At 51.5% G+C, this 21,105-nt stretch overlaps 1 protein-coding gene across 10 annotated transcripts in view; it reads right to left on the bottom strand.

The window, feature by feature from the left end:
• AGAP1 (ArfGAP with GTPase domain, ankyrin repeat and PH domain 1) overlaps positions 1-21,105 on the bottom strand; it is a 557,314-nt gene that overhangs the window by 270,910 nt on the left and 265,299 nt on the right. For all 10 annotated transcript variants that reach the window (XM_086720009.1, XM_086720010.1, XM_086720001.1 and 7 more), the window contains 3 exons: positions 16,521-16,648; positions 15,152-15,307; positions 8,100-8,192 (listed from right to left, as the gene is read on the bottom strand). In XM_086720009.1, the coding sequence (XP_086576135.1) occupies positions 8,100-8,192; positions 15,152-15,307; positions 16,521-16,648 (377 nt within the window). The remainder of the gene's footprint in view (positions 1-8,099; positions 8,193-15,151; positions 15,308-16,520; positions 16,649-21,105) is intronic.

Below are 21,105 nucleotides of genomic sequence, written 5' to 3'. Positions count from 1 at the left end.
CTGCCACCCCTTTCAAGAATGAGATGTATGACTCTCTGGGCCTCCCCTCTACCTGGGATACACTAACACACAGCACTGTGGCCCCTATCAAAGGGACAGGTCAGGTGGCTTGGGACACAACTGATCGTGTGTGTCTGGAAGGCCAGCAGGGGAGCTGGAAGATAAACCCCAGAACCATAGGCACTCGCGGACTCAACCAGTGTTTCCTGGCCACCCCCAGCCACAGGCCTGACATCTGCTCATTGTCCCGAGGAGCTACCTTTGCCCGGGAAAGCATCCACCGAAACCACAGACTATTTCAGTGTCTCTTTTGAAAAGCCATCTGAAGGGTCTCCACTGCCTTAGCGATTATGAGATGTGCCGCACACAGAGGGAGCTACATGCTTGGTGACAGCACGCGTTCCCCTACGTCTTATTTCAAGCGACCGCCGTTTACTGAAACTTAAGAGGATTTATGCTGAAACTCTCAAGCCCGGACGTTCTGAATACTGTGTTTGTTGACCAGGACACGGAGCCCCACAAAGTGGGCTCTTTCGATTCTCCAACATACGGACAGGAATATGGTGGCCTTACCTCGTAACATCTGGAAGGCCTAAGGCAGAAGAATATCATAAAGACTGTTGCAGGTGGCCCTGTGGTCACGCCCATCTGAGCTCCTGTCCCAGCTCTGCTATGATCGGCCCCACATTATGGGCTGATTTATGTGCCCCCCAAACCCAGATGTTGAAGCTCTAACTCCCAGTGGGACCATACTTGGAGACAGGGAACCTCAGAGGGGTAATGGAGGTTAACTCAGGTCCCAAGGGTGGGGCCCTACTCCAGTATGACTGGTGGCCTTTGCAGCAGAGGAACAGAGCCCAGGAGTAGCTGCACAGAGGACAAGCCGTGTGAGGACAGAGCAGGAAGGCAGCCATATGCAAGCTGGGAAGAGAGGCCACACCGGAAACCAATCCTGCCATCCCCTTGATTGCGGCCTTCCAGTCTCTAGAAGCCAACGTCTGTTGTTGAATCCCCTCGTCGAGGGGGTCTCTGTCATCCCAGCCCTCACAGCCCTCGCAGGCTAACTCACTGTGTGATGCTGGGCAAGTTACTTTTTTCTCGGGCCTTCCTTTTCTCATCTGTCGAATGGAGACAGTTTCTGGCTCTCAGAAACAGTCAGCGTTGGCCACTGCCGATACTCTTACAGATTTTAAGTACCCGGCATCATAAACCCTACGGGATAAAGTAGCAAGAGGGAGGAGACCCTCGTATTAGGAAGCACAGTGGCCGTGATGGCTCTGCAGAGGTTGGCCCTCGGGGACACTGCCTGCAGGTGCAGTCCCCTTATGGGGAGCCTGGAGCCCCGAGCTCTATGCTGTCCTAAGTCTCCCACCCCCACCCTACCACTGTGCGGAAACACGGCAGGACGCTCCGCAGCGGACACGGGGAAACCAGCACCCCTCCCAACATCCCATTAAGGCCAGCCAAGGCCTTTGGCCACAGGACATCCCCAGCCCTTCCAGACTCCCCTCCTCACATCCTCTTCCGGCACCCCTCCTTCCCGCCACTCTGCTCATTTCGTCCCCCTCCTGCCTCTGGTGGCTGCCTCCCCATCCCCTACCCTCTACCCTCCTCCCCCTCCTCCTCCCCACCTTTCTGGCTCAGTAGAATCCATCATTCCTTAGCTCCTGGGGCTCCCAGCGTCCCTTCCACACACTTATTCACCAGGACTGCGGTCTTCACCGCGCATCTGAGCCCAGCCTGGGTCGTGGACATCTTCCCCAGCACGGAACCCAGTGCATGTCTACACAGGAGAGCGTGTGACTGCCATAGGCTGACTGTGCCTGATAAGAACCAATGCCCAGAACAAATATTACTGATTCAACCCGACAAAACCAAATTCTGGCAATGCCTGCCAACATCCGCTTTGGGGAACGTTCCTCTTCTCGTGTGTGAGCTTATGTTTCTGAGCTCGTTGGGAATTGGGTTTCACCATCACTGTTGAACTTTTAGAGAAAATAAACAACATTTTGCTGAAATGAATCACTTAGTCAGATATTATCCCAGCTCCTGGATTATGGATACACAGAGGACACATTGAGTCTTCCTGGAAAGAACATTATGTCTGCACGGCAGTTTACAATGTACAAAGCACTTAGGCACACACGGCTTTGTATTACCTACCCTCCTGCAGCCCAGCCAGCAAGACCGGGGAGGTAGCGTTTGAAACTGCCTCGCAGATTTATATTTAAATGATGGGTTCGGCATTTCGGTTAATGTAATTTCTTCAAGCATTTTGTACAGACCGTATTATCGTCCCCCTACATTATCACAAAGGGGTCTGGGGGTGGGGGGGAAGCGTGTCCCATTTAGTCAAAGACAGACGACTGTAACTTCCTGCCGAGGCATCCAGACATTCTGCACTGTTTTTCCAACGACGGTGTGATATTTGAGGAGTCAAATTAAAAGCATGTGACGCACCCACCTGACCCATTAAATTAATAATCGTAATTGGCTGAGTCTGTCGCGAACCAGGCCAGATGCAATGCTCTCAGGGAGTTGTTCACCCGAGTGAGGTAAATTAGCTTTCAGGGCACTGGGGTCCACGTCAGTAAATTATCTGCTTCTGGGGAACTAACCGGGCCCCTGATGCCCGCGCAGACCTGATTTGCCACATGGGTGAACAACGTATTCTCAGGGCGCCTTTTGCTCACCTTGGCTCCTCTGTGGTCAGGCCTGACCGCCGTGAGCCATCGCGCGGACACCTTGCAGATGCTGTGGAGAGGGCGGCGCAGGCCCCCAGAACCGGCCTCTATCCTGCGCTCCTGGGAGGAAGAACACGGCGTCCCCTCCTCTCCCTCAATCTCCCCAAAGTCTCAGCCTGGTCTCCAGTGTGTTCCCTCTGCCGACGCACCGGCTGGCAGTCGACCAACCGGCCGCGAGCAGTGTCCAACTCTGAGAGGTGAAAGTGAGCGTCATCAGGGGGCTTTTATTCCGTCAGCCCCACACATTCCACCCCCTTGTGCTGATCCCGGGTACCAGACAACACGGGTCAGCGGCCTGCGGCAGGCTGGCCGAGGGGATTAACTCCAGAGGCGCCTTTCACTCCATCGACAATTGCTTCTTTCTACTCAGCTGAGAATCAAAACCGCGCACTGCTTCAAACAGTTCCTATGCCCGTCGGCGGAGTGCTACCGGAAAGTTCCACGCCGGTCAGCGCTTCCGCTCAAGGCTCAGGAAGGGTTTTCTGGCGGCTCCGGGCGGCCGTTGACAAGTGCCCACTCTCCCCGGCCGACTGTCCGCTCCGGAGGGGACCTTGACAACCAGGTTCAAGGTCAAAATTAAGACTTAAAAGCAGGTGTTCTGAGGACACTTCATGCCTTTGGTGTATCCGTGGGGCATCACAAACTGAAGTGTGCTGACCTCGGCCCGCAGCGGTACCCCTCAGGCCCCCGAAACCCGGAAAGGGCCTCAGCCGGATTCGCAGACCAAGAGCCCACGGCCCGGCGACTCCCATGTGACTGCCACAGCGGCCACCCCACGCACCCTGCCCACAGACACCTCTCTGCTTGCCTTTCTTCAAAAGCCACAGAGACCAGTTCCTCTCAAAATATCAACCAGTTGATGAAACAGATTTAAAAAAAAAAAAAAAAAAGCTTCTTCGAGCAGGAAGCAGACGCTGTGTTTTGCCCACGAATCTAAAAGTCCCTGATGAGGCCTGCAGGCACCTGCCGCTTCGAAAAACAAACCAGCGGGCCAGGGACACCCTCGTGATGACGGAGACAGGCCTGCGGGGGCCCGCGGGAGGGGTCTGCACTGACAGAGAGGGGTCTCTGCCGCAGCCTGACTTGGATGGCCCCCTACTTCCAGGACCTCTCGCTCCTGATAGAGAACGGGCATCCCAGGGAATACCTACCCCGCTTCGGGCGGGAGACTAACGCCAGAGAAATACTGGTGGCCTGCCTCAAGGTGGGGGGGGCGGGGGGGGGAGAGACCAGACTCCACACAGACGCATAATGAAGCAAAGACAGTTTTTGCTCTTTGTGATTCTTCGAGGTCTTGCAGGAGGAAAACATACTGTCAAAGTATTCAGCGAGGGGCTCGTGCGTCCCACCAGATAAAACACGTGTATGTCTTTCGATTGTGTAAGAAGCACAAGACAAGCGGCCCAAGGTCGGGGATGTTGAAACAAACCACAGTGCCCGTTACTGGGCGGGAGGCGAGGTGAGGCCCGGCTCCGGCCAGGAGTCTGCCGGGAAGGGGAGAGGCCAGGGCCGAGGCTGTGTATGTGTGCCGTAATATAGAGATTAAAAAATGCCAAAGGGAAAGAAAGAAAGGAGAGCACACAGCTGCCGTCCCCCAAACAGACCTCCCATCTGCCACCCACGATTTCCATGTCACCTTCTCCGGGCTCATTTGTACTTCATTAACTGCCATTGACTTAACAAGATTTATGCAAATGACACCATAGGAGCTCCCTAACTCCCACTGCAATCAAGTGATTATGTATGTACAACTCTCCACAGCAATGAAAAATTAATACGTGACAAGCCCACTCGCCGCTGAGCCGGGCCTCTGGCTTTTTTTTTTTTTTTTTCTTGCTTTGCTTTTTAATTTTTATTCCAACAGACTTTATCTTATTAGTTAAAAAAAAAAAAAAAAGAGAGAGAGAGAGAGGAATAAAAAAAAAGGAAAAACAGAACTCTCTGAACCAATTCTCCTCTAAGGCCCCAGAAAGGACAAAAAAAAGGAGAGGTGGGCCCGGGTCCTCGAGAAACGAAATTACTTTGCAGAAAAATCAGTTATGTTCTTGATGAGGAATCTTTAACTGCGGAAAAGGGGAAGTGAAGGGATCCTCGCCTGTCACGATCCAGCTCCCACGCTGGGGGAAGGAGCCGCTGTTCCCACAACGAACGAGCTGTAAAACGTGAGCAGAACATGGTGAAAATAATCCACTGGAACGTGAGCCTTCCACAGGAACACGAGTCGGCTGCAGCGCGGGCTGAAGACCGCCTTGGCTTGGGCCTTCCCGGATCCCCAGGAGGAGGGGCAGAAAGGAGCCTGCCTCGATCAAACACACCGGCCGGCCGGAGCGACACCCACCAGCCTCACCGGCCCCGGGGCGGGGGGCGGATCGGATCACGGAGGCTCCGGGGCCATCTCTCTGCCGCTGGGCACAGGGCCCACGAGCTCCCCTGGGCAGAGCGAGTCTTGAACACGGCTGTGCGTGAGGACCAAGTGCCTGGAGAAGGGAGGACTTGCACAGGCCACTACCGGGGTTGGGGGGGGGGGGGGGGGCGGGCGGAGGGGGGAGGGGAGTGAGTCCTCCCAAGCCCAAGCCCGGAGCGCGAGCGTGGCCGCGTCGTTCCCGGAGGGACGTGTTGTGGCCTCTGGAAGTCTCAGACGTTTCTTCTTCGTAGGCAGAAGGTTTTTGGTTTTTTGTTTTAAGGTCTGTTTATTCTTTTGAGACAGAGAGGAGGTGCGGGGGGGGGGGGGCGGGAGAGAGAGAGGGAGAGTCTCAAGCAGGCTCCGTGCTCTCGGCGCAGAGCCCCATGTCGGGCTTGATCTCACAAACCGTGAGACTGGGACACGAGCCACATCAAGAGTCGGACGCTTAACCGGCTGAGCCGCCCGGGTGCCCCTGGGCAGAAGGCATTTTTGTCTGAGGTCAGGGCTCACGTGTTTCATTTAAAACACGTCACTTTGCTTTCTAAGCTTTCTGAAGGTTTTTCACCCACAGGCCGCGCAAGGAGCAGAGGTGCTGGGCTCCGAACCCTGGCCCCCTCGCTTCCCTAAGCCGCCCGGTCTGGGTTTAGACACAAAGTGAGGGCGACACGGCCACCTCAACGCGGCAACGTGGAGGGTTCAAGGGGACACGAAGGGAAAAGTGCGTAAACCGTAAGTGTCTTTTATACTGTTTCCTCGACAACGGGTCTGGCGAGCTCCTAGAACATGCCGGCCACTGGCTCCTTCCTCTGCAGCCCCGGCCCCTCATTTCCTCTGGCTGGAGTCACGACGCTGGGAGGGTTAGGAATTCAGACCATCTCTAATGATCTCGGCTCCTTTATAAACACGGCACACACGGGCGTGGGAGACAAATCTATATGACCGTCTCTGGACCCACATCAATCCCGGTGACCCACAGAAAGGCTCCAACGAAAGAACCCCGAGCAGGACTGATTTGAAAATCCAGTGTTGCTGGAATTAAAAAAAATTCTCTCTGGAATGTCTGCATCCCAGCGTTACGGGGGACGCCGGTATCATCCAGAGCCCATTTAACAGATGAGGAATCTGAGGCCTGGAACATTCTGCCGCAGCGGGGGGGGGGGGGGGGGCTCTGACAGGTGTGCACTTCCGGGGAGGGGTCCACCCGTGGCTGCACGTGGGGGCAGCTACGGGGGCAGAGAACTGCACGTGCTCCCCAAGTACGATTCCTCGGGAAATGAGACCATGATTTAGATTCTGACGTGATTATTTTGAACATTCACAATTGAAAGGCTTCCAGGGACTGGATAATACTCATTTTATGCTTGATGGTCAACTCCAATCGGCACACGTGCTGAAAACCCGGCCCGTAAAGCAGCCCCCACCCCCCGCCTGCTGCAGACGAGCCGGGTAGAGATTGAGCGAAGGTTCCGATTACACCGGGGGCCTGCCCGGCTCGCGCAGAGGACAGCAGCCCCCTCCTCGGCAATAGGCGTGAATTAAGGAAACAGTCTGGAATTAAGTTTTAATATTCCCAAAAGGAAAGGTCCCAGGACCGATGTTTTAAATGAGAGAAAAAGGAGTTAAACGGTTTTCATAATTCTGCTTGAAACGGCGTCGGTGGCAGAGAAATCACACGTTGAAATCGCCTTATTAGACGGCTCCATTTATAAATGAAGGCACACAAAGAAAGAAAAAGTAACTGAACGTCTCTCGTGAAAACACCCCGTGGAGTGCCTGCTCGGGCCTCACCCGGGATGCCAGGCCTCTAGCCAACCTGTTCCGGTACGTCCACACCGAACCTGCCCGGCCCCTGCGGCTGCATTCCTGATGGCGCAAAGGTGTGTGTGCGCCAGACTCTGGCCCTTTGTGAGGGCGGCCGGGGCCGAGCGGGGCTGCCGAAGGGTTTGGGAAACGGCCTAGGTGCCCGCAGTAGAAGCTGACAGAGAGCGATCACCCAGAGGGACAAACTGGTCACAGCCGTGTTCTCAGGAGGCAGAGTTATTATTCTGCCCACAGATTTTTTTTTTCCCCCTCCTCTCTCTCTCAAGCAGAATGCACTCTCAATCAACTGGACTTCGCAAATACTTTCACAAAGTAAAAGACGCTATTTCCAGGAGCCACAGCGTTGGGTCGAAGTCTTTATTTTTATTTTCCTTGGGAACGTAACAGCAAAATACGTCACGTGAATTCCCACTTTACTTGAGACACAAAGTCATTTGGTTCCCGGTTTCTGGGCTAATGAAAACCTATTCCAGGCTAGCAACACAGGCCAAAACAAATGCTTGAATTCAAGTCCTGTTGTGTAATGAGGAAGTTTAATTAAGGCCCCACATTACAGCTGTAAATGTTCCTTTATATAATAAGGTCTAAATGAAACTGAACCTAATCAAAGTTACAATTCCTTCATTAGCAAATTACAAACAAGAGCGCGCAGCTGACACACCGGCTATGATTATCACAACTAATTGCCTCGTTGTTACAAACCAGCCTGAAACAGTGTTCAGATGTCCGTCTGCGAGAGCAAATTAGGGCCACATCGGGCTATTCCTGTGATCACAAGGGGCTCTTGTACAGCGATCTGATTTACCCCTGTCGACTGGCGGCCAGCGGCCCAATCAAAGCCGAGCTACAAAGGCGGCCTTTGAAGCCAGCTCAGCCTCGAAACACTCTCCATATGCAGCGGGCAGACTGTACTTCATTAGATCTGTTGTCACATTTTCCCTCTTCTTATTCTAATGATCCTATTTTAATACACACAGGAACCTCTTCTAATTGATGTCAAGTGAGTGACTTCTACATTCATCAACAGAGCACATCAAACAAACCTTGGTGCACGAGCCAGCATCATAGCAAGGAGAGACCCGAGGTGTGCCTCCAGCGCCAGGAAGGGAAGAAAGGGGGAAACGGCGTACCTGTTTAATTGGGATGGCTCGACCGCTCCCGATGCTGTCTGCTCGGCCCTCCAGGCCTTTCTTCTCTTTGTCTGGGTCACTCCCTTTCCGAGACTGCAAAGCAAAAATAAAGTTAGCATTTGGGTGAGGGCTGCGGTTCACGGATCTGCAGGTCTGCCCTTATTTGAATAGTTTCTGCACACCCATACGGAGAAGCCACGGACGGCGTGCGCGTGTATGCACGCACGTCCGAGAAGCAGACCGTTTAGTACTTTGAATTTCCACTGATCTGTCATTTTACACAGGCTTTTCTCAACTTTTCTCCCTACTTTTCCACCGCAGAATTACCTTTTAATTCTTTTTTTTAAAAGAGTTCAAAATTCAATTACTGGAAACCAATGGACCATATAGCGAAGCAACACCCAACAGGAAAACACGTTCTGGGCCTGCAGTTAATACAGCCAAGGAGCAGAGGCCTCCTTCCTTGCAGCTTGGTTGAGAAACCGACCACGTAAACGTATATATTTAACGAATGTCTGAAGGATTTCTAAATTCTGCTAACGACGGAGCTGGGCGATTGAACAGTACACCCTTCGTTCGTATCTAGGTGCCGTTAATGTTTTTTATTTTTTAAAATTTTTTTAGTGTTGCTTTTGGATGGTTAGAAAGCAACACCCTCCGCATCCAACTGGCCTGCCACACCGCAAAACATAACAGAGGGGAAAAAAGTTGAAAGTATCTCTTCTGGCAAAATATCAGCGCTTGGGAGAAAACGAGCAGCTTGGTCGGCCAGGTCGGTCGAACAGCCTTGTTGGTGGAGTTGTCCACGTTCCGTGAACGGCCCCGGGCGCGGGCGACCGGCGGGGAGGGTGGCCGCGTGCTGCCCGGGGAAGACGCGACCCCGCGCACGCCGTGACTTCGGCAAGTGGAAGGCACGCCGCGGCTCAGTCTCCGTCTCTCGATGGCATGAGAGAGAGTGTGAGCACAATGATTTTCTGACAGATTTATTTTATTATGAGAGAAAGATCTGAAACTCGTCCTCCTTAATAACTGTGCTGACAAGTGACAACTTCACTCCATTACTTTTCAATGGGAACATTACTCACGCAATATTGAAAATGGAGAAACATTTTCATGTGCTTTTCAAATCGGAGATGATATATGAAATGAATAGACTTTGCGGTGTCCAGTGCTGCAATGAAAAGCTAATGAAATCCAGTTTCCGAGGGGTGTAAGACAGGGCAGCTGAGTTTTTTTAAATATTAAAAGGGGCAACGTCACGGGGTGAGAGAGGAAAGTCCCTGCGATAAACTCAGATGTGGCGCTTCAAAGAGCACGTGTGCTCGTTAGGGAACATGCCACATTGCTGGTGTAAGAGCCAACGTTCACTGAACACCTACTACGTGCCAGACACTGTGCACCGTTTTTCTTTAGGAGGCTAGAAGCCTGGCATGGGGTAACAGGACATAAAACCAGCAGCAAAGAGAAAGTTGAAGAAAAATGTAGAAGAAAGTTTGTCCATTTGGGCTAAAAGGGAGCCCATTCCTTGTCATGAATTTTAGCCACAGGGTAGGGGCTCACTCTTCTAATTAATTCTTTAATTAATAACGTACAGTTACAGCCATGAAATAGCCCTAAATTCTCCTTTTGCCATATCCTAACGTGCTCAGGCAAGTCGGAACTCGAGGTTTCTATTTGTAAAGTAAGATTCAAAGCTCCCAGTGATAATATTTAAAAAAAAAAAAACAAACTTTTTTTTTTTAAATCAACAGAGATCATTAATGATACTTCTGAAATCTGGTTAATTCCAAATTTCCCAATTTGAAAAATCCACCTTCATTATTCTCTATTAACCAGAATAATTAACAAAACAAACAAAAAATTAACATCTTCCTCAAGGCAGCACATCTGTCCCCACAGTCCCCCTGTCTCTGAGCAGGAGACTTCCAGATCCTGCAGAAGCAGGTTCTGGAGAACCAAACTCAGTGTCTGATCATGCACTGGGAGGTGAATGACCTTGAAAGTTAGTAAGACTCCACCGCCAAAATGCCCCAGAGGCTCCCGGACGGCTCTAAGGTTCTGGTGGAGACGGCCAGAACACGGACATCTCAGGGACCGCGATCCTCAGTCCCACGACTGCTGTCCCCCAGCAGACTGCAGTACCCGCCAACAGGACAGAGACCCAAGGGCCACACGGAGACAAACCCGCCGGACATAAGCACCACGACGCACGTATCTTCAGTAAGATCCCCTGAGCCATCCGCCAGCCCTGAGACGACACCAGCCGCAGCGCATCCTTGTGCTCGTGCTGAAATGGCTCCGTGACAGCCTCCGGTACAGAGCGGCTGCGGGCGCCAGCTGCGCGTGTCAGGAGTCACCGCGCGACGCGACCGGCCAGGTGCACACAGCTGGTGCCCAACAAGGGCTGATCACACTCCGCAAGGGGGTCGGCAGCGGCCCGGAGAGAGACCTCCACCCTCGCCGACACCAAACACGGGGGCCAGGAAGAGAGAGACAGCCCCGTCGCCACCTCCATCTTTGCAAAAATGTTTACCTTTCCCCACGTGATGCAAGAAGCCATGGAGGGGACCCCCGTCGCCAGCTGCGCACGGGGACAGGAAGCATCGCTGAAGAGCCCTCACCGCCGGACAGAAGCCTGCTTTTCCCCTGCAAGCCATCGCCAGTCAAAGGCTGCCGGGCCACACGGTGACAGGACCCACACTCTCCTCTATGACACACAAAACACAAACGCGTCTATTCACACCATGAACCTCGCTGCCTGTTTTTACGGAGAGTTTCTTGGAGTCTTTTCACAACGTGGTCACTGGGTACGCCTGGCTCTGTTCTAATGGGATCGGCGTGACAGGCTGAGGTTTTGAAAGGATTGTGTCAATGACACTGTTATTTTAACATCTGAAAAGAGGCAAGGCAAGGCAGCGCGCAGTCACAGACGCATGCCTTAGTTGCAGACACGGATACAGACGATAAACACCAAACTCAAGGTCATGCTGATCCTCAGACACGTTGCAGGGGTGGGGGTGGGGGGGTGGGGGCTGTATTCAGGACGCACACCTGGAGGGCTTCAACTTTTACCCAAGACGTGTTATTTCTTTAGTAGGAGCAGCAGCGGCAGCAAAATGCCTGTGTTTGATGAGCTGGGTGGTTAAGTATGTGCACGTGTTTTTTACTCCTCTGTATGAAAATATTTTCTCGTACAACATCTTAACCACATGTACTTTAGTGCAACGACACGGAATTAACTGTCCTAAGAACCCATCTTAGAAAACCAAACACTGAATGGACGGAGCCTTTTAATACTTCTTTTTCTCAAAACCGTGGTTTTTTTTTTTTTCCAAAGCAAAAAGCAAAGTTAAGGTATTATTTAGCTTCTGATGGATCCCTACTGCAAATGTAACACGAACTGGCTACCACAGGAGCGATTTTAAGTTTATTCTAGCTTGTGTGTTTATCCCAGTTTATTCTAGAGTGCATGTGATTTCTGTCTAAAAACGCACGTATATGCAAACAAACATCTGTGACTGCAAAACGTGAGCCCGGAGTGGTGGGTACGTTACAGGTCTATTCTGTGAAATTTATAAGCACGGTATTTGAAAAATGATGTGTGTACTACTTAATTAACTCTGGCCTCTTTATGACGGTCTAATAAATAAGGTGGACAGCGCCCCTTCACCCGGGTGTTACAGTTCCAGGCTGTAGGGATCTTTACTAAGACGTTCGCCATAAGGCACATCTGTCCTCCTACTAGACGCTTTTAGATAAATACACGTTTTGCCAATTTGAGCCCATAATTACCAACGATTGTCAGGTATGAAGAGCCTGTGAATTTTATGTATTTAAAAATAGGTGCACGCTACTAGTAATGAGAATCTAGTTCCCTAATTGCTACAATTTCAAAATTAATTTGCCGCTTTTCATTCCTTGGATGACACTGACATCTAGTGGAGTTAATATTTCTAAGCTCTTCACCTTAAAAATACACACACGTCACCATCACCACCGCCACGGATTCGTTCGACGTCAAACCCAGTAGTGGCCCACATCTGGCTCCCGCCTGGGATCGCAGCCTTTCTCCTTAAACACCATGAGGCAAACCCACCGTGGCGTTGGCTTCTTTCATGACCCCAAGTTTCTGTTCCCGCCAAGAACAGCAGCGCAGCTGGACTCAATTTCTGAAACGGTTTACTCTCAGACTGTTTTCCAACATTTAAAGAGAGAGTGGGCAGGAGTAACTAACAGGTTCACGGGCAGGCTTCTGCGTTATCAGATACGCTGCTCCTGGCATGACGAAAGGGGGTTTTCAGTAGCCCTCAGGGGGCACTTTGCTGGCTCTGGCACCTGCCTCGCCTGGCCGGGACAGCTGGGGGTCCGGCCTCCTCTCGGACGCACGCACGGCCCAAAGCAGCAGCAAAAAGACCATATCCTCACCTCTCTGCTCTCTCTCGCCCCTTCTTCTTCTCCACAACACTTTCCCTTGAACGTGGGTTGACTCTGGCAAGAACTACTCCTGACAGATAGGAAAACCAGTCTCTGCAGACAGCAAGGAAGTATGTATTAACCGAGTTATTATTACTTGCATTCTTCCTGCCTTAAAGTTTTCTCCTTTGTAAGCGACCGGGGTTGTCATGGTCACCTAGTGGGCAGGGCCAGGGATAAGATTTTCTGGCACGTTCCAACTCCAGAGCCAGCCTCGTAAGGGGCAGGAATGGGGATGGGCCACCGCTCTCTTTATCGATAGCCCCCTTTTTAACGATATTCCCTGGCTTCTCACCTCTTTCCTTGGAATAGAGACCAAAGCCAGTGACCGGTAAATGTGACCCTGGGAAATGACGGTGAGCCTGAGTGTCCTTTCTTCCTGCTGGGCCCTAACAGGTGTGGCAAGGATACAGAGAACTTCCTGGTCTGTGTTCGAAGCCCTCACTGCTCCCTCACTCACGCCCGGGGGGCGTCCTGCTCACCGACGACCCTCCCCGCGCCTTCGGGACTTGGTGTCCCGAGTCCACGAGTCCCAAGTGAGCACACAGCCTGTCTGTGGGTGACATCTCTGCAGCCAAAGACCCTGGCCTGGGGTGCACGGGGCTCCCAGTGTCGGGCCGAGGTGGGGACTGCTATCACTCTTGGGTGTGTAATTTCACTACGCGGCCTCTGAAGCCATGAACGAATTTAAGCAAACCGGACGCCCGCCTCCCCTCCCTCCCAGGCTGTCACGTGGTCCTGCACCTGCTTTTGCTTTGCGCCGTCCGAAATCCTTTTTCTGACTGCAACAGCACGGAGAGAAAAACAAAGGCCAGGCCACGAAGGCCCTTTGCCCCCACGGAGGATTCCTCCAGCAGCACTGTCCACAGAGAATGCTGCAGTTTGCAGCTCAGAGAGGCTAAGCAGCTCGCCGAGGGGGACCAGCGGCCAGCAGTGGAGGCTGGGGTCCGAGCCTGGTCTGTCTGGTCCTCGCTCTGTGCCTCCCGCAGCAGCAGCATCTGCCAGAACCAACGCGGTACGGCACAGAAAAGGGGCGGGCCCGTTGGCAGCCGACCTTGGTGGTTATGACCATCCAGTGGGAAAGTGGCCTCGAACTTGGTAGGAAAGGTGCGGGGGGTGTTACCGTGCTCGGCAGCCACACAGGTCACCAGAACGCCATCTCTAAATAAGGGCAGCAGGTGAGCAGGGCCCCCAGCCACCCCTGCAGAGCCCCCCTTTAGGTCAAGACAGGAAACACTGGGCTTATCGGCACCTCGGTCAGCAGCAATCCACCAAAAGGACAAGCCCAGTGGGTTAACACGGGGCACCAACTGACATTAGGGGCCGGGTGACTCTCTGGTGTAGGGCTGGCTGGTACTTGTAGGATATTTAGCAGCAACCCCGGGTGCTACCCATGACCCGACCGGCTCCCAGTTGTCACAACTCACAGTTTCTCCAGAAACTGCCAAATATCCCCAGGAAGCAAAAACACCCTGGTTGACAACCACTACGTTAAAAGCATATACTTGGGCACCTGGTGGCTCAGTCAGTTAAGCATCCGACTTCAACTCAGGTCATGATCTCACAGTTCGTGGGTTCGAGCCCCGTGTCGGGCTCTGTGCTGACAGCTAGAGCCTGGGGCCTGCTTCGGATTCTGTGTCTCCCTCTCTCTCTGCCCCTCCCCTGCTCGCACTCGGTCTCTCTCAAAAATAGTCATAAAATAAAATAAATAAAACAAAACAAAAGCATGTATTTTTAATGCACAGACCGGGTCCCAAGAAAGAAAAATGTTCTTCTCAAGGCAAACAACTCCAGTCACAGGACATTTGTTCTGCCTGGAGTTCTGGGCTCAACTGCAGAGCCTTTCACGATTGATTGGTAATGTCTGCCGTGTGTACGGGAAGGGATTCAGTAGTAGCACCTTTGCCTCCCCCCTAGTTCAGGGGTTCTCTGCCTCCCAATCGTCCAGGGAGCTTCTAAAAACTACACATGCCTGGGGCCCACATACAGGCCCTGAGTTCATAAATCTAAGCCCAGAGAGCTGATTTACAGTTTCTAAAAGGCTCCGTAAGTGACTCTGAAGAAGAGTCCAAGAGGAGAGCCTCACGTCCACGAGCCTCCAAAAACACTGAAGGCTCCTGGTGCCGAGAGCCACCCCCAGTGGTAGATTCTCAGGCGCTACAGCCTGAGAAGAAGGAGGGGGATCTGTGCATCGAAATGGCTTATGTGTCTCACATGCAGGTTACAGGCACACGTCTGGGAATTCTGGCACAGTTTTGTCACCTCCTCGTAGCCAATGTGACCAGTCTTTCTCTGGAGACGGAGACAATCACGAGGTCATAAATACTGTCCACAAGTCCTCACTTTTCACTGGGACACCCGCACCCGAATGTCCCGCGCCCCGCGACATGCAAGTTTTACTCAGTACTCCAGCCTCTGCCTCTCATCATTTTCCTAGGCTTCCACAGAAATCAGTGCTCTGCTCCTTAACTTAGTGTGGATTCTACAAATGCTTAGTGTGGATTCTACAACTAACAGGTGGACGGGAACTGAAGTTGTGGGGAGTCACCCTCCAGCCTCCTCCCGGGGACGACACTCACGGTGAAAAGGTTGGACCGGCGCTTGGACTGCTTCCGGACGGGTGTGGGCGTGTTGGCCGTGGGAGGGACGTCGATTCGAAGCTCCTTCTGGCTGGTGCTCGGCGTCGACGGGACGGAGGAGGAATAGTCGCTTAAGCTCCCGCCTCCGTTACTCGTCTGCAACAATGAAACACCAGGGTTTTACTAACGGCACGCTCCAGGAGCCCAACGCCGCCACCTCGGTGGGGTCATAAGCGACAGGTCAGCACGTCACGCCGAAGAGACGCCCGCGTGACAGGTCAGATAGCTTCTCAGACGTGGCAAGTTGATTAGCATCACGTAGAACACGGCCTAACTCTAGAACATCCCTATCTTCTCGTGAAGTCGTTTTTTCCTAAGAAAAGTGACTTAAGAAAGAGAAGTCTCTGTCATTTGCTTTAAAAATGGTGGGGAGCGGGGCGGGGGGGGGAGTGAATATGTAATTATTTTCTACTTCCTCTGAAAAATGAAGGGCGTGGCTGAAACAATGGGCCCTATGGTTCCCTCATAGATCAGATGCTGAAAGAGCGTGGTTTTGTGCCACAGAACCCAATGCGCACTCTGAAAATGTGAACGCTTGGGGGAGGACGTTTAAAGAGGCGCAGAAAATGACAGAGGCCTACGGTGGGGCCATCAACATCTGTGACTCCATAGGCCCCTACTGTAAACGCAATTACCTCCTGATTTCCCAAGGAACCCGAAAGCGTCCTACCAGACCCTCCCGCTGCAGCCCGTGCCAACGCCACGCCTGCCCAAGAAACGTTCATCGAAGACACGTAACGCAGGCAAACCCGGGTCCACGGGATCCTGAGCAGGCGGTGGGGCTGGTTCTTAAGTGACCGTTATTTCATTTGCTTCCAAGTAAACGATTTGCCGAAAGGTTACTATGGAGAGACAGCGGTGTCTGGAGGGCCCAAGGGCGACGGCAATCAGAATGGAGGGCGGCTACCGCATTCGAGCACGTAGTGGGGTCAGCCGCTGAGGTTCACCCACAACCGTTCAACCCAGAAGCGGACTGGGAGCAGGATGCACGCAGGGTAATTTAGATCACCAGCAAAGACCGCGGGGCGCCCTGGACACCTCGGGTCTCTGGCCAAGCCAGCAGGCCTCATAACACAGGCAGCGTGAAGACAGGCAACGGTAAAGAATGATGCCCATAAAACCCACTTGACCACGGCACTTTCCGAAGGAGACATTCCGTCAATTACCAACATGCTGTTACTCATGAAGTGGAAAAGGAAAAAAAAAAGAGGAAGAAAGGAATCCACCTCAGAACGGGCTGAGAGCGCTCTAGGGACCGCCACGCACCCCTCGGTTCGGACTTGCCTGCCCCCCCACCCCCCCAGCGTACCTGGCTTATGTGCACGGCGGACACCTGTGCGGAACAGACAGACGAGTGGCTTGGGGAGTTGGGCAGCGACTTGCAGGGCCCTATGGACAGCTGCTGCTTCTTCCTTGTGGCCACAATCTTCTGGGCAACTAGTGGATGGGAGACACAAGAGATCAGCGTGAGGCCGGCTTCCAAATACGGGGGATGTGGCAGAGACCGCAAGCTGTCCCTGTGGCCCGCCGCTCCCTTCCTGCGCAGCAGCCAGGCCCCTGGTTCCGGGCCGCGGCTGGCAGCAGCGACCGCACATTTCCCAGAGCCTCCTCCACTCTGTCCTGCCGCCCCCTGACTAAGGGCGGCCGTCCCAGCCAGCGCTGGCCGGTGGGGTGACGGATGGAGGGGCATGGGGCAGCTTCCAAGAGTCTTCCCTCAGAGGGCTGCCCTTGGCCCATTTCTTCCTTACATCTTTTCCCTTCTTGCTGCTTAAAATGCACATGTGTGAGCTGTAGCCCCTGCAGCCACGTTGGGGACAGAAGCTGTGATATCAAGAGAAGCTGGCCCCCTGGCTACACCAAAGGCCTCAACAGCCCTGCCCAGACCACCTCGTTACAACGAAACCAACAAAAATATGCACCTGTCCCGTTCAAGTTATTCTAACGTGATTTCTTCCAGTTACTTGCAGCAAAAGTGATGCTAAGTAAGACAGGATCATGTAATGAACCCCCTCCCACCTGGAGAATCAAAAAACTGGGTTTTGTGGGGTCTTTTTTGCACAGCTTAAAGAATTACTCTTAACTTTATAAGCTACTGCACAGAATTACTTCCGAGGACATGTAATTATATCAAAGACTTTATTTAAATACATCACCTCACACATTGGGAGTTTATCTTAATCAATACAAATCTAAATTCAACCAGCCATAGCCTCTCTTGGCAAATAGGCTCGCTGATAAAGCATGCCGGATTTAATTGGAAAGGAAGTCAACAATAAGAAAACTCTTCCCACACCAATAGGTGTCAGTACAGAATAACTATAGCCTTTGTTTGAATAGATGGGTGTCTTTGGGGACTGGCTGTAATGAAGTTCAATGGTATTCAATCCTTGTCTTGGGCCGGAGGGTGGCTATTTTGAAAGCCACCCGTGCAAAGGAACACAGCCCTCGTCCCTAGGGGTGGGTTCTAACACTGAAGGAGCACACGGAGTGGCCACAGACAGTTTCTTTTCCGAGTGAACAAAATTTTAATAAGGAACTGGTTTGCCCACCGCTCATGGCTCTCGTGGAAATGAACGATCGTGTAAATATGATTACGTCAAAGTGCAGGATATAAAAAATGGCTCTTGGAGACGAAGCCGCAGCTTCATTAGTTACACCCCACCTCCAAGAGGCCTCCTATCCTGAAAGGATGATATCAATTAATTTATCTTCCCGCAGTGTATTGATCATAACCTTCATCAGCTAATCATGTTTAAATTACAGAGGAATATCGCAGCATTCTGTCATTTCAAAACCATTGGCGTATTGATCTGGGGGTCTTTGAAGACATATATTAGAACATTTTAAAAATCATTACGTGAACTCAAAAATAAAACCTAAGCTCATATTCCAACAGCTGCAAAACATGTGTCATTTGGGTGAAATAAACTTCCAAAGACCAAAAGTAAGCAGACTTAAAATCACGATTGTTTGGGTGACTGCTAATGTCCTTCTTTTTTTGAGGGGAGGAAGCAAAAGGGGGGGGGGGACGGATTATCAACGATGACGCGCTTTTGTCTTCTTCCCGGCCTCAGAGCTGCTGTCCAGCTGGATGACCACAAAAGGTCTAAGGGCTCTTTGGGCTAAGGGCTAAGCTCTTTGAAGAGCTCTGTAGACATTTTCTCTAGATGATTTCTATGCTAAGAGGAGAGTTGAGAAACTCTCTAAGACAAGTCAAGTATGTTACAAAATCTTCATTTTGTGAAAATCCAAGTGCAAATGAGTGTTCTACCTCTTCCGGTTGGAGGCTGGAGGGAGAGAGCTCGTGGCCAAAAAGAACATTTCTACAGTGAGGCTTCTCCCCCAGTGCCGGATGGCTGTACAAGGCCAAAGCCACACATTAGGTACTAAAATTCTTCTGTCCATTTAATTGTGGTTCTACCACATTAATTACATAAACTGAAGCTACGACTTCTAAGAACTGTAGCACCTTTGTTTTTTCTCTACTAGAACTTTTATTCACGTTTGTTCAATTTCCCCATAATTTTTGTGGCCTTCCTGCCTCCGTAAACAAACGGCAAAAGGAAATGGGTTTACAAATATCTTGTTCTGAAGTATACAGACTGCTTCAGAGCCTAGGATAACCCATAAAAAACAGGGCGGAAACTGAATGCTGAACAATGAAAGCAGGTGACTCAGAAGAACACCAAGAGGGAAAGGGGAAGGTGCAGTGACGGTCCCGTAAGGCGCGGCCATCCTCCCCCTCCATACTGAAAAGCAAAATCTACCCTACGGTTAACTGCTCCTACGGTTACTTGCTGAATGTCCCAAGGATGCGACCCGAGGGGTAATGTCCCTCTGTGCCTCGCTTCAATACTTTGCCAGGTGAATCGTCCAGGTGTGCAAAGGCTAGAGTGACCACTGTCTGCTAAGACAGTGAGACGGTCCATCCCTCGGATCACCTGGCCAAAGTCAGGGTGAATTCACAAGCGCTACCCCCAGGGTAGCCGGGATGGACCGTCTGAGTGGATGAGCCCCCCTCCCGAAGGCAACGGAATACCAGCCGGAGTGAGGCAGCACTCTCCTGAACTGCCGTCATTAACTACTCGTGATGTTTACCACACTGAAGTGTTAAGAGATTTAAAACATGAGTATCACCCCAGATGACAGTGGCTGGGCAATTTTGAACTGAGTTTTTGTCTACATGTGCTTATTCAACACATGGAGTATCTTACATGTTTTAAATAAATACGTGGATGTGGGGACGCCTGGGTGGCTCAGTCGGTGAAGCGTCCGACTTCGGCTCAGGTCATGATCTCATGGGTTTGTGGGTTCGAGCCCCACGTCGGGCTCTGTGCTGACGGCTTGGAGTGTGGTGCCTGCTTCGGATTCTGTGTCTCCCTCTCTCTCTGTCTCTCCCCCTCTCATGTTCTCTCCCTCTCTCTCTCTCTCTCTCTCTCTCTCTCAGAAATAAACATTAATTTTTTTTTAAATTTTTTTTAACATTTATTTATTTTTGAGACAGAGAGAGACAGAGCATGAACAAGGGAGGGGCAGAGAGAGAGGGAGACACAGAATCTGAAACAGGCTGCAGGTTCTGAGCTGTCAGCACAGAGCCTGATGGGGGCTCGAACTCACGGACCGTGAGATCATGACCTGAGCCGAAGTCAGCCACTTAACCGACTGAGCCACCCAGGTGCCCCTAATTTTTTTTTTTAATAATAAATAAATAAATACGTGGGTGTGAATGAAAGGATAAACCAATCACTTGAGCTATGAATCCGGACTCCTTATCACTGGGAGGTGATGCTTCCTCAATTTCGGTGACATACGTTACCAACCTTGGTGACATGAGCTACACCTGAGTCCTAACCAGTGTCACCACTATGTAGTGAAACATTCGCTCTCTCACCAGACGCTGCTAACCATGTTCCTTAACCACTTGATCCTTCAGTACCAAGGCTCCATGTTGTTTTAAAAGTCACTTCTGCCGGGGCGCCTGGGTGGCTCAGTCAGTTGGGCGGCCGACTTCGGCTCAGGTCACGATCTCGCGGTCCGTGAGTTCGAGCCCCGCGTCGGGCTCTGGGCTGATGGCTCAGAGCCTGGAGCCTGCTTCCAATTCTGTGTCTCCCTCTCTCTCTGCCCCTCCCCCGTTCATGCTCTGTCTCTGTCTCAAAAATGAATAAAACGTTAAAAAAAAAAAAAAGTCACTTCTGCCATCACTCGGAAATTTTATTTGGATGACACAGATATCCCTTAACTAGGGTACCCGTGATCAGGGCGTAAGGAGTTCCCGGGGGCTGGTAGTGGCTCTTGCTCGATGTTGAGTGACCACCCAGAGATCACTTTTTAAACCACACTCTTACGCAGACATTCATACAGGTATTTCCGTTCTTCAGTATAAAAAGATGTTTATTGAAGAACTTCAGCAACGGTCAGGGCACCTGGGTGGCTCAGGTGGTTAGCGTCCAACTTCAACTCAGGTTATAATCTCATGGTTCGTGAGTCGGAGCCCTGTGTCGGGTTCTGCACGGACAGTGCGAAGCCTGTTTGGGATTCTCTCTCCCTCTCTCTGTTCCTCCCTCCCTCCCTCCTCCCTCTCTCAAAATAAATAAACTTAAAAAAAAAAAAAAAAACTTAAGGAACATGAAAAGTGAGTGACACATTAACTTTCTCCACAAATTTAAAATTTCTTATTGGAAAATGATAATGGGCACCCTCTAATTAGCGATAAAAATAAAACTCTCCGATAGTTCCCAAATAAGACTTCATTAAATCCTGGCACGATGCCCCATTTCTGCTTTGACTTTATTTTTTCAATCATTCGCACTGAACGAGGAGACGAATGTCTGGTCACCGTGGGAGTCGGTCCTGCCCCTCACCCCGCGTGTCCTCCTTTCCGTGGTGGCTTCCAT

This window comes from Puma concolor, chromosome C1 (genome assembly GCF_028749965.1).
Source record: "Puma concolor isolate L17-30 chromosome C1, mPumCon1.1.hap2, whole genome shotgun sequence".
Taxonomy (NCBI): Eukaryota; Metazoa; Chordata; class Mammalia; order Carnivora; family Felidae; genus Puma; species Puma concolor.
The sequence above is the reverse complement of the archived record's forward strand: the minus strand, read 5'-3'. Positions and strand labels throughout refer to the sequence as shown.